Source organism: Vicia villosa, unplaced genomic scaffold, assembly GCF_029867415.1.
Source record: "Vicia villosa cultivar HV-30 ecotype Madison, WI unplaced genomic scaffold, Vvil1.0 ctg.000867F_1_1, whole genome shotgun sequence".
In the NCBI taxonomy this organism is placed as follows: domain Eukaryota; kingdom Viridiplantae; phylum Streptophyta; class Magnoliopsida; order Fabales; family Fabaceae; genus Vicia; species Vicia villosa.
Genome location: NW_026705392.1, coordinates 453628 through 464934, shown reverse-complemented (window position 1 = coordinate 464934; position 11307 = coordinate 453628). Strand labels below are relative to the sequence as shown.

The 11307-nt window shown below is 33.5% G+C and overlaps 1 protein-coding gene across 2 annotated transcripts; it reads right to left on the bottom strand.

The window, feature by feature from the left end:
• Positions 1–3418: 3418 nt before the first annotated feature.
• On the bottom strand, positions 3419–9538 carry LOC131631833 (dnaJ protein ERDJ2A-like). 2 transcript variants are annotated; one of them, XM_058902604.1, is made up of 11 exons: positions 9416–9538; positions 8647–8883; positions 8441–8536; positions 8179–8299; positions 7953–8059; positions 7347–7564; positions 7082–7259; positions 6869–6988; positions 5823–5909; positions 4901–5011; positions 3419–4485 (listed from the first exon to the last, which is right to left on the bottom strand). In XM_058902604.1, exons 2-11 carry the CDS (start codon positions 8830–8832, stop codon positions 3652–3654), a joined length of 2058 nt encoding a protein of 685 aa, XP_058758587.1. In that variant the 5' UTR covers positions 8833–8883; positions 9416–9538; the 3' UTR covers positions 3419–3651. The 2 variants fall into 2 exon arrangements, with proteins under 2 accessions (XP_058758587.1, XP_058758586.1); XM_058902603.1 differs by having other exon boundaries at positions 9295–9430.
• Between the last annotated feature and the right edge of the window lie 1769 nt (positions 9539–11307).

The window sequence follows — 11307 nt, the reverse complement described above, 5'->3', positions numbered from 1 at the left end:
TTTGACTTCTCGCGAACATTGATCGATGCCAGTTCATTTGATGCGGATGCGTTAACTTCTAAGGTTCTGGCATCTCCGATTTCATCTTACCGGAAGAGGCAGGTGTCACCTAATACTGCCCCGGAACCCCACTAGTCTAGATTGATGCACCTACTACTATCGTTCCTGAGGAGTTATGAGGAGACTCGTATGACTTATCAGTGTTGCCTCTGTATCTAGAGCATGATACCAGACATGTTTGGGGCAGAGCGGTAATTTGGAAGTTGTAATTTAAGTAACCGCGCCTTGTCTTTCCTTCTTCTTTCCCTCCCATTTTAAATTTAAAAAAATAATGTAAAAGAGAGATTTCACCAGTGTCTACTCCTATTCCAACAATGTTCTAATCTTTCTCTCAAATTCTACTCATGTTCGTTCAAAATTAGAATCTTTATCAACTTCTACTCCTCTCTATTCAAGTTAAGCACATTCATCTCTCACATTAGGTAAGTTTCTCATATCCTTGTTTTTTATTTGTGATGCATGCAATTCCTTAGAATACATCCAATGGAAATGTATGTTTTTTTTCCTAATAAGATTTGTATGAATTTAGGACATTTGAGGGTTAGGTCGTACGTGCATGAACAGTTATGCTCTGGCGCGTTTAGTCTAGATTTTGAAATCCAAGCCCTTTATATGGATATCAAAATCCATATTTCTCTGTTTTTCATTATGTTCTTTAATTTTGTTTGCTAATATATTATTTCTGCTTCTTTGACTATGATATGTCTTTTCTTGTTTAATTATAGAAAAAATGGTCGACGAACAACATATATACATACATGGTCATATGGCCTAACATGCTTCAGTGCACAGGAATAAAGCTCGCGACCTGCATTTGAAGAATCTTTGTGTGCTGATGAGGGTTCAACTTCCTAGGGTAATGTATTTTGGCTCATGACGAAGCACCTGATACTCTTGTGTTCATGTTGATGTAAATGTACATGATCCACGTCCTGCAGTTGAATCTGATGTTGATGCATCTGATAGTTTTCTAGGAGGTCCTGAAGACACTTCACCACTTCCTCTATATATGCACATAATACTGCAGTTTATATGAGGGGGGGTTATGTTTACTTAACTTTTTAAAGATTTTCCTTTATATATGCTATATATACACATAATGTTGCAGTTTATATGGGTGGGTTGGGGTGGGGGTTTAGCATAATTGTGTTACTTAATATTTTAAAGATTGTTTATACTAATTAAATTTTCCGACGTTAATGTATTTATTTTGCAGTACTGTGAGACGTTAAAATTAATGCATAGTAGAAAGATATCAAAGATGTCGTAGTCTAATAAACTATGATTTGAGGAAGCCTTTGAGCTATATGTGTTAAAGTACTTCAATAGGACTGTATATGGTTATATTGGCAATGATTTATTGTTTGCGTTTATTGAGAGATGACACATAGAGACGTTGTTATTTCATCTTTCAATCGGTGACATAACTATCTTGATGATGTATATCACGTCTCCTACATCTTCCGATCATAGGAAGATTGTTGGATCACTCTAGAATTAGTATATTGAGGTCCTCGACCTGATTGGGATACAATTAGGAGCTGATTCGAGTAAAGCCCAAGGACAGATAGAAAACACTATGGGATGTCATGCTAGATTTTTTCCTATAAGAAAATTATATTAACCACCTGAATGTTGTTATAGATGCTGCAGGTTATGAGGCACAAGTTGTTTATCATATAGTATGTACATTGAGGACATACTTCTTGATTTTGGTTAGCACAAGCATATTCGTGAACAAATTGCGGTCTATGTCGACGTTGTCTACATTAAATACTTCATGAACTTGGAGAGGATTTACAAGTAGAATTTGAGGGGCATATCTCTAGTGTCATGTGCCTCATGTGCGGCTTCAGCTGTATCAACCCCTTTTTCTGACCTATCTGTCCCAAAAAATCTCAATGTATGTTCTTCTAACCTACCAATTTCATTTACACTACTACCTAGTGTACCTAGAACATCTAATGTAACTTAAAAAACTAACTACAAATCAAAACATAAAAAGAAAATAAATTTTGAAAAACTTACCAAATAAAATTAATCGATGAGAAGTAGAAACTTGAATGTTATGAGATGCTGGAAAGAAGGAGAAAGAGCTCCCATAATATAAGTTTGAATAAAAGGATGAGATGCTTCAATGGTTGTGAGAGGTCAAATGTTGTTGCTGTATTTTTTTTTTTTGAGAACTTAGAACTTTTGAGAAAATTAAAGAGGAAGAGGAAAGGGTTTGGCGCAAGATGAGACAACAACGTATAGAGATGCATCTCCTGACCACCGATATGTTTATAGATATGCAACTTCGAACGTTATTTTTACGTATACGGAGATGCATCTCCGAATTAAGTTTTAACATAATCAAAATGTCTCTTCAATTTAGTTTAAAAATGACTAAAATAAATATGTATCAAGATGCATCTCCATACGCTAAGCATATGATTCTGGGCCAGTTTGTTTCAGCTTTAAAAAAAATGAATTTTTTCTTTGTATTTTTGAAAATAGATTTTCCAAAACCGTTTTTCAAAATATTACAAGTTTTTTTATATTCGTTTTTTCTAAAATAAAACACTAATTTTGACATCCTATAATATAAACATACATAATCATATTGGAGACCAAAACTTAGTCAAAATCGCAATTTTTTCAAAAAGTTGTATTTCGAAAATGATTGTTATGAAAATCTATTTGAAATAGCTTCAAAATCAAGTGATTTTTTAAAATTTTGATATCCAAATTTTTCCCCCATAAATAGATGAAATACCTAAAATCACATCTTAAGAATAACTATTCAAACAAAATTTTCATTTGAAGCTTTTATAAAAAGTTTCTTTGTAAAATTTTTTTTCACAATATTATGTAACACTATAAAAATCATTTTTAAAAAAACCCAAAACAAACGGGCCCTCAATCATATTATGAACTTTTCATGGTGGTGTGGGATAAGTTTTGAAATGCCTTTATTCTAGCAATCAAAGATATGTCGGTTGAATACGTTTTTTCCCCTCAAATGTTACAAGATTCATTTTTAATCCAACAAAGTATGTCCTCCTTTAGTCCCTATTTAGACGTTCATAATTCCACTGCATTCACAAAATAAAGCATCACATAAGAAACGCTATGGAATATATATGCTACTCTTGCACCTTATTATGCAAAACCGAAGGGCTACTTAGTTATCAGCCATAACTGAAACCTTTAACATGTAACAACCCTTTAAAAATTGCATCATTCTAAAAACAAAAACAGAACTACAAATAGTAGATGGCAAGTTATTATACGACCACTCTGATGCTAGGACTCCCTCAAAACTAAAACTTTCCAACACAACTTCAAAATGTAGAAAACTGGAACTGAATCCAAATTTAATCTTTAAACTCATCTTCCAAACTTAAAAGTTTAGATAAAATGACATTTTAACCATGATATCACAGCTGAATAAAGGTAAGAACAAAAGTTTGAGTATAAATGTAGTCTAAGTGATAAACTAAGATGGACAGTATAAAAGACTACTGCTACAATTCATATTCTACCACCCAAAAGGGAACAAAAGATGAGATTATAGTTCTAGTATCTTTTGAAAAAAACAAAAATTTCTCATTCTTCATCAGAGCTTGAACTTTCAGCAGCAGCTTTGCCTTTTTTATTCCCGGTTCCATTAGCAGCTTGTTGCTTGTTTTTTGAGTTTTGATCATCTTCTTCATCTTCACTATACTCGCTCTCATAGTCATCATCATACTCTTCATCCTCATTGTCCTCTTCCTCCTCAATTCCATCCTCCATGATAGGTCCCTCGTCCAAAACAGCACCCCTAGTGCCAGCCCGAGTGCGTTTCAAAACTTTGAACTTCAAATTAGTTTTCCTGTCACAGCCCAACCAAGAATCGCACAAACAATAGCAAGTCAAATTATAGTTACCCTCCGATGGGGCCTGGAACTTGCCCATTACCAATCTAGAGCCCCCCTTCACCTTCTCCACTGCTTCTGCAACTGCCCTACTGGTCTCCTTCGGAGTTGCTCCGGAACCCTCTTTAGATTCTGCAATTGTCTTAGAAGCAGCCGTTACAGCAGCACCTTCATCCATGAAACTAACCTTCTGAAAAAACCACACATTGTTCGAAACAGAATCCGCAAGCAAAAACCAGAAATTCTCTTCCTTGTGAAATGGGTAGTAGGGTGCATGCGGAAGGGCAGGGACAAGGCCATTACCCCTTTTAATATTAATCCAAGCATGGATAGTAACAATATCGCCTTCTTGTATACCCTCTTCTCCTTCAGTCTCACAAGTTATGTCAAGGGTCAAGGAAGGCATCATATCCAGTACAATCTCAACGTCTTGCACTTCGTCAGAAGATAACCCTGCTGTTTGAGTAAGTAGCTCAGCTCGCTCCTGTGAGTCCATGTCATAAAGTTCCTGAAATGTTCTTACTTTCTGCATATGAAGGAAAATGCTTAGTTCCAACTTCCAACATTAAAATTGGAAATCAATATGACAGGTCAAATGGAAATCCAACATTAAAATTTCAACCATCAGTCACAAATTCACAATTCGAACCAAATGTACAGAACAGAGATAGCTCTCCAGTTTTATTTTTATAGTAAAATGAGAGAGATAGCAGTTTCACAGAATTAGCTAACTAGCATAAATCTGTATCGATGCTATAGAACACTTGGCATAAATCAAATTCATATTGAACTGGATCCAATGAGTACTAGCTACAATTGGATTCCATAGAAAAATGTGCATAAATGGTTTGCGTGTTAGAGATGTAACTACACAAAAAATAGCATGGACACGAGTGATTAGAGCAGGGATATTTAACCATGAGTATAGTCGGTTCACACACCTTACGGGCCACCTTCTTAACAACGGTCTCATTAATATGTGGCAGCTGCAGAAATGGTGCAATGCCTTCGGGTGATCCACCAGTAGTCTTTCTAGCACTGAGAGGAACAGCCTGTAAAGGAGGTCTCATAAATCAAAATATAAACTCACTAAAATTGTTTTAAAATAGAGAAAGCAGAATTATTACTCATCTAAATTTTGTTGTAACTAAAAAAAAGAGAGAAAGCAAAAATATTAGTTGGTAAAATAAGCGGCTAGAAGGCTTAGTTGAACAAAGAAACAAACATAAACAAAAATGAAAGTTGCACAACTTAATAACATGTAATAAAATTAAACCAACCAGACAGCCTTTCTTCCTTAAATAAGAACATATCAATATGTGCAGCATTAGTGCAGCATATAACCCAAAAGGTATCAGAATATGAATCAACATGGGCTAGAGGAAAACATCCAAAAAAAATTGATAGCATTTAACAAGTGCGGGCACTTTTAAACAGTATTTACAAATAGAAATTGTATTAATTAAGTAAAATAGCACACCCGTAGCTTAAGACAACTTCTCCTATAATAGTAGACTATGAATTGAATGGAGGAACTAGATTGATTAATGGTCTTGTGCATGGGTATATCCAATTAAATTAGATGTAATTATAAATTATACCATAGACAAAGGAAAATGTTGATTTATAATTTGTAATTAAAATATTCATCAGTCATTATACATAACATTTTTCGTTAAAACCAATTAAATATTATTCCATATCTGTGATAAGAAAAAAGTATAGGAGAAGGGGACTTGGCCTCGTTCCTAGATCAGGGTAACACCACAACCCTTAGCTATGGGGCTTAGAATGAAACATTCGATACATTGAGAAGTTAAAATAACTCAGTTATAATAATTTGCATTGACTAAGATTAAGTACCTGGATGATACATTGAGAAAGCTCAACAACACCAATTGCAGGTCTCAGCCACCCTTGTCCCTGAGCATTGCGTGGTATAACTGCCATCTTTTACAGAGACGAGAGCATTAACCAAGGAAAATGCAAATATAACAGATTCAAAACACTAATACAGAAACAGAAATAATGTATCTATCACATAAGAGATTGATGACAAGCAAAACTTGATGATCATAAAGTGCAAACATGTTTCATTATAAATGTAGTTATTGTCTTGGTTCTGGAACTGTAAATCTCAGCAGTCCCAGTATTTGAATAAGGAAAATACTACAGCTATCAAAACATTTCAAGTAAACCCACAGGAATAGCTTAGCACAAGTGTCGTTCCGTCTAGTACTTTTACTTTATGTAATTTTCAACAACAAAAAATGGAGAAATTAAGTCAAGTGTTTGCCAAAAGATTTGTGATTGACTTGGTGAATATCATCACATATAGCATTTTTTGCATAAATATATCAATAACATAAACCACGAGTCTAAAATTACCATAACTGCAATTTGAACAAGCATCACTTCAGCAATTAACTGATATCCATCACTGTGACTATAATCACTCTTCAAGTAACACACATAGAAAAGTTTATACCAGTTCATTCATATTCATTTGAATTTTTTAATGTTGACCGGGCCTCTAGTTTGTTGCATCTTACAGCAACAAGCAAGCCTTATCCCACTAAGTGGAGTCGGCTGCATGGATCAACTTTCGCCATAATGTTATATCCAAGACCATGCATCCATCCAAAAGTTGGTTGCATGTTACATGAAATTAAATCTTGCAAGTGACTAAAACTCAATAAAATTACAATTGTCTAAGTTGGGTCTAAGTTGAATCTCCAGGCATGAGTGCATGTAGTGGATGATTTAGTGTGTATTGGAAAAATTTAAGGATTCAGTGTGTCTAAATTTATTTAACAAAACACAGTGCAGACTAAAGGGAACAACATGGAAAAGAAAGCATGAACAGTTAATCTAGTCTACCAAGAAGAAAAAAACAAATAATCACTCACCTTCATCAACTCTTCAAGCAAGCGAGGTGCGGTTTCCAAAATCCGTCTGAAATCACTAGCTAAAGATGGAGACAAGGTTGCAAATTCACGAGTCAACTGAGCTTGAACTAACAGCTCCGTCTAAGAGAAAATAGTATGGATGTGAGCACACAGGACTATTTGAAATAAGAATAGACTACTTTATTTGGCATAGCCAGCCTTACGATAAGATACCTTAACCAGTGCAGGATGTTGCTTCCAAAACTTGGCTTGCTCCTGTTTAATGTTCTTGAGGTCAAGATTCAACTCACTCCTTACCAACATAAAAAGCTTTTGAAGAGGTTCATCATCGGTCCTTCGAACTGGAATTTCCATGTATTCAGCAGCTTTTGTGAAGACGTCCATGACTTTGCTGAATGTGTAATATTCACATTTTAAAAAAAAAAGTATGCAAGATAGATGGTGTGGGTTCTTAAACTTGCCAAAAAGAACTACTCACTTGGGGGCCAAAGAAGGCTTCATGAAGTAATAGTAAGTGGAAAGTGTTTGATGCATCACATAGTTGCCAGTATACTTTGATGATCTCGAGAGATAAACAACAGCCACAACCAATGGCAAGAGAATGCACACACCAACAATCCAAAGCAAAAGTATTCCACCTGATGCCCCATCAATATTAAGCAGGAATTGAGGGAGAGCTATACCCATTTGAAATCCCTGCAATAAAATATTCCATAAATCCCACCAGCACGTAAACTACTGAAATTGAGATGCAAAGAAAGTAAATGATAGAAAGGGAATTTTAAAGAATCAGATAGGAGATGATCATCTTATGTATTCACTTCTGATTTGCATAAGAGTACGATACATGGTTCAGATAGATGTAACAACTTCTAACTGAATTCCTAACAGTGATTAACTGAATTCCTAACTGTAACTAAATGAACTTCTAACTGTGACTAACTGAATTCTGTCATAGGGAAAGGAAAGGGTGGGGCCAAAGCCCAACTCTGAGTACAAGGCAGTGGACTGCTGTATATTTTCCAAACACAAACAAAAATGCAACAACCCACTGATCACTTTTTCGACATTTCAGTTTTATTACCTGTCTGCCATCAGGATGACCATATTTTTCATAATTTTCACGAGCTACTGGATCTGTCAGAGCTTGATAAGCCTTGGCAATATGCTCAACAAAGTATTTGTGTGCCTCTGAAACAAAAAGAATTTAAAAAAAAACATAAATTACATGGATAATTGCAGAAGCCCCCTTTTCTTGCAACCATTAAAGTTTGCAACAATGAGAAATAAAAAACAGAATCGACTTCCACCTGGATCTGGATTTTTATCTGGATGGTACTGAACAGAAAGTCTCCTATATTTTTTCTTTATTGCAGACTCTGCTGCACCAGGCTCTAATCCAAGAATACTAAATGGATCAAAAACTTCAACCTACACAAAATTTACATGAGAAAGAAATCTCAGAGCATGTCCCATTTGAACACTCATCAAATAAATGAAATGTTATACAATATACACAACAACCATCAACTCTAAATTCAAACCAATTTCATTTTAACTTGTGATATGTACCTCAGTATTTCTATTCTTTATGTAATAAACCAGAATAATCATAGCCACCCAGAGTAGTAATAATGTCAAGTTACTATACGTCGAGACACTCGAAATCTGCAAAACCAAAGGGAAACTTCAGAATTAGATTATAGATCTCACAAGAGAAACTAAACAACATGCAATAACTCGAATCCATCAAAACAGACATAGGAAATTGATCTCACCCTCTTGAATATCGACTTGCGGTACTTCCCCGACTTCGAGCAGTCACTACACTGGCAGTGAATGCTCTTTGACTTCTTAGAAGCAAAGCGACATAGCTTAGTTATTGTATAAGGAATTATAGGAATGGCCATTATTGTCAAAATGAATATTGGAAACAATGCACTGGTCTCCTCCGAAGCCGCCATCGTGAATAACCAACCTTCAGTACCCAACAACCTCGTACAAAGCTAATAAACCTAAAAAAAAAAGAAAAAAAAAAACAACTCTAGTCAGTACTCAGTTGTTAATTGTTACTACTCCTAACACAATCAATGTACATAAACTTTAATCAGAAAACCAGCAATTGATGAATAAAAACCTCAATCTATATTTCAACACAAAAACTGGAGAAAAACATGAAAAACCCTATCATCATCAAATTAGAATCATAAACACCAACACAAAGCAGCATATTAATTAAATAATAATAATAATCCTAAAAACTACAAAATTAATTTGATTGATTCAGAACCACATAGAAAAACAAACAGGTAGAAATAATCGGAAAATCGCAAAAATGAAACAAGAGAAATCGAGATCGAGATTGTATGAACATGCAACAACAAGAGTGATATTGAAAGAATGAGAGTTGAAAGATTGGGAAAAACCTAGGGATTTGGAAAATTGGAACTGGTGAAGGTTTGAAATCGAAGGAGATAGTGATGAGATCGGAGAAGAGAAATAAATATAGTAAATAAAAACGTATATTGTTTTACTGTTAATGTTTACCTCACAGGCTCACACTTTCACTTCAACCTCACGCGTCACGTTACTGTTTACCTTTTGGTGTGCGTCGACGAGTAGTGATGTGTGTTTCGCTTCTTAAACCCCTTTTCTGAACTTGGAAAAACACATCACTACCAATCCCTATATTTATTTCATAAATAACGAATATAGTATTTTATTTTATTTTAAAGATATTTGATTTACTAATTTAATTAAAAACATGTTGGAATAATTTTCTTATCTTTTCTAGTCATGTTTTTTTTGGTATAAATTATTATATTTTTATGTTAATTTTTAAGGTTCAGTCAAATGTAAATATATTTTGAAGATTACATAAAAAAAACCATATTTATATTAATTTTTTTGTTGGTTATGTTCAAAGTTTTTTTTTCTAGGTATAGTGTCTAGTCTTTTAAACTTTATTATTATATTTTATATTTATTTATAAGGGTGTTTAAATTTGTCATGTTATAGTATGTATTAATTATTAAAAGTAATAATTTATAGTTTCCACTTTTTCTATTAAAAAAAGTAATAATTTCTGTTGGTCAAATTATTGTTTTTTATGAATGAGCTGAGTTTAGATTAAAAGGTTTTCAAAATATATGTTATCTAAATTCTTATATTATCTTTTGACGAAAATAAATAATTAAATAAAACATGTAAAAATTTATTCTACTAAATTAATTTCATTCAAACAATTTTATTCTTTACCTTATTTTATTCTACTTTTTCAAACTTAAATCATTAAATTATTATAAATAAATAATGCAGATTATGGATATTTATATCAATTAAAATTTAAAACATCTATTAATATATATATATATTATAAATGACATGATTATGGATTTTCATCAATTAGAAGATTTTATATTAATTTGTTATTTAATACATATATTTTATTTGTATTTATATTGTATTTTACCGTAATATTGGTTATTTGTTTTATTCATTTCTTATTACATTATTCGTTTTGAATTATGAGATTATATTATATCTTATTAAATAATTAAATATCTTCTAAGAGTTAATATGCATGTAACAATAAAGAGTGAGCTAAATTATTAATAGTTTCTAAAGAACTTATCAAGCATCTCAGAAAGATAGTAAATTATCAAACATTCTTGAAGGATGGTAAAATAATAATTTATATTATGGTTGTTGAAGAATTTATAAAACATCTTTGGAGAATAGTAAAATAAAAAGAAGAATTTATATACCTGTTAACTGAGATTTTAGGCCAAGACCAAAAATCCAAGCAAAAGAGGATGGGAGCCGAAGAGGTTCTTTGGGTCGAACCACACCTGGTCAACTGGGAGACAAAAGTGCCAAAACAGTTTGTTAAGCCCAACAGCGCCAAGGGCCCAAGAAGCCACCAAAGGCCCACAAATTCAAATGAATCGGTCATATCACGCAAAGTGGGAAGTTTTTGAGGGAAATAACATATGAATGGAGAACATGAGGCCTTATGAAGGGAAGTTATGAGAAGCGAACGTGGAGTCCTAAGTGGATCAGGAAACCTCCACAAAGTAGTTAATTTTATGCTCTATAAATAAAGAACTTTGTACATAGTTTAAGGGGTTCACAATTTTACAAACGCCTGCACGCTAAACACTCAGAATACCCAAGAGACGAGCGAAATGAGTCAAGCAAGGGCTATGTATGTTAGACCCACTTACTTTTTCTGCAAATTTTAATACCATGTCTTTTACATTTAAACTTATTTGTTTTCCTTACACATTTTTATTTAAACATTGCCACTGATTTTAATTTAAAATTTCGTGAAGGTTTGATGCCGTGTTAAACACTTTGTTTTACAAAGAAAACTCCTAAAACCTGAAGGATAGAAAAACACTTAGAAAGGGGGGGTTTGAATAAGTGTGACTTTAAAA

What these genes read in the sequence shown, in the direction of transcription:
- LOC131631833 (XM_058902604.1), bottom strand. Translation starts at nt 8,832, where the DNA reads ATGGCGGCTTCGGAGGAGACCAGTGCATTGTTTCCAATATTCATTTTG. An exon ending in GCAAGTCGATATTCAAGAGG is followed by an intron (nt 8,537 to 8,646) that starts GTGAGATCAATT and finishes TTGGTTTTGCAG; the next exon opens with ATTTCGAGTGTCTCGACGTA. An exon ending in AAGCCTTCTTTGGCCCCCAA is followed by an intron (nt 7,260 to 7,346) that starts GTGAGTAGTTCT and finishes TTACACATTCAG; the next exon opens with CAAAGTCATGGACGTCTTCA.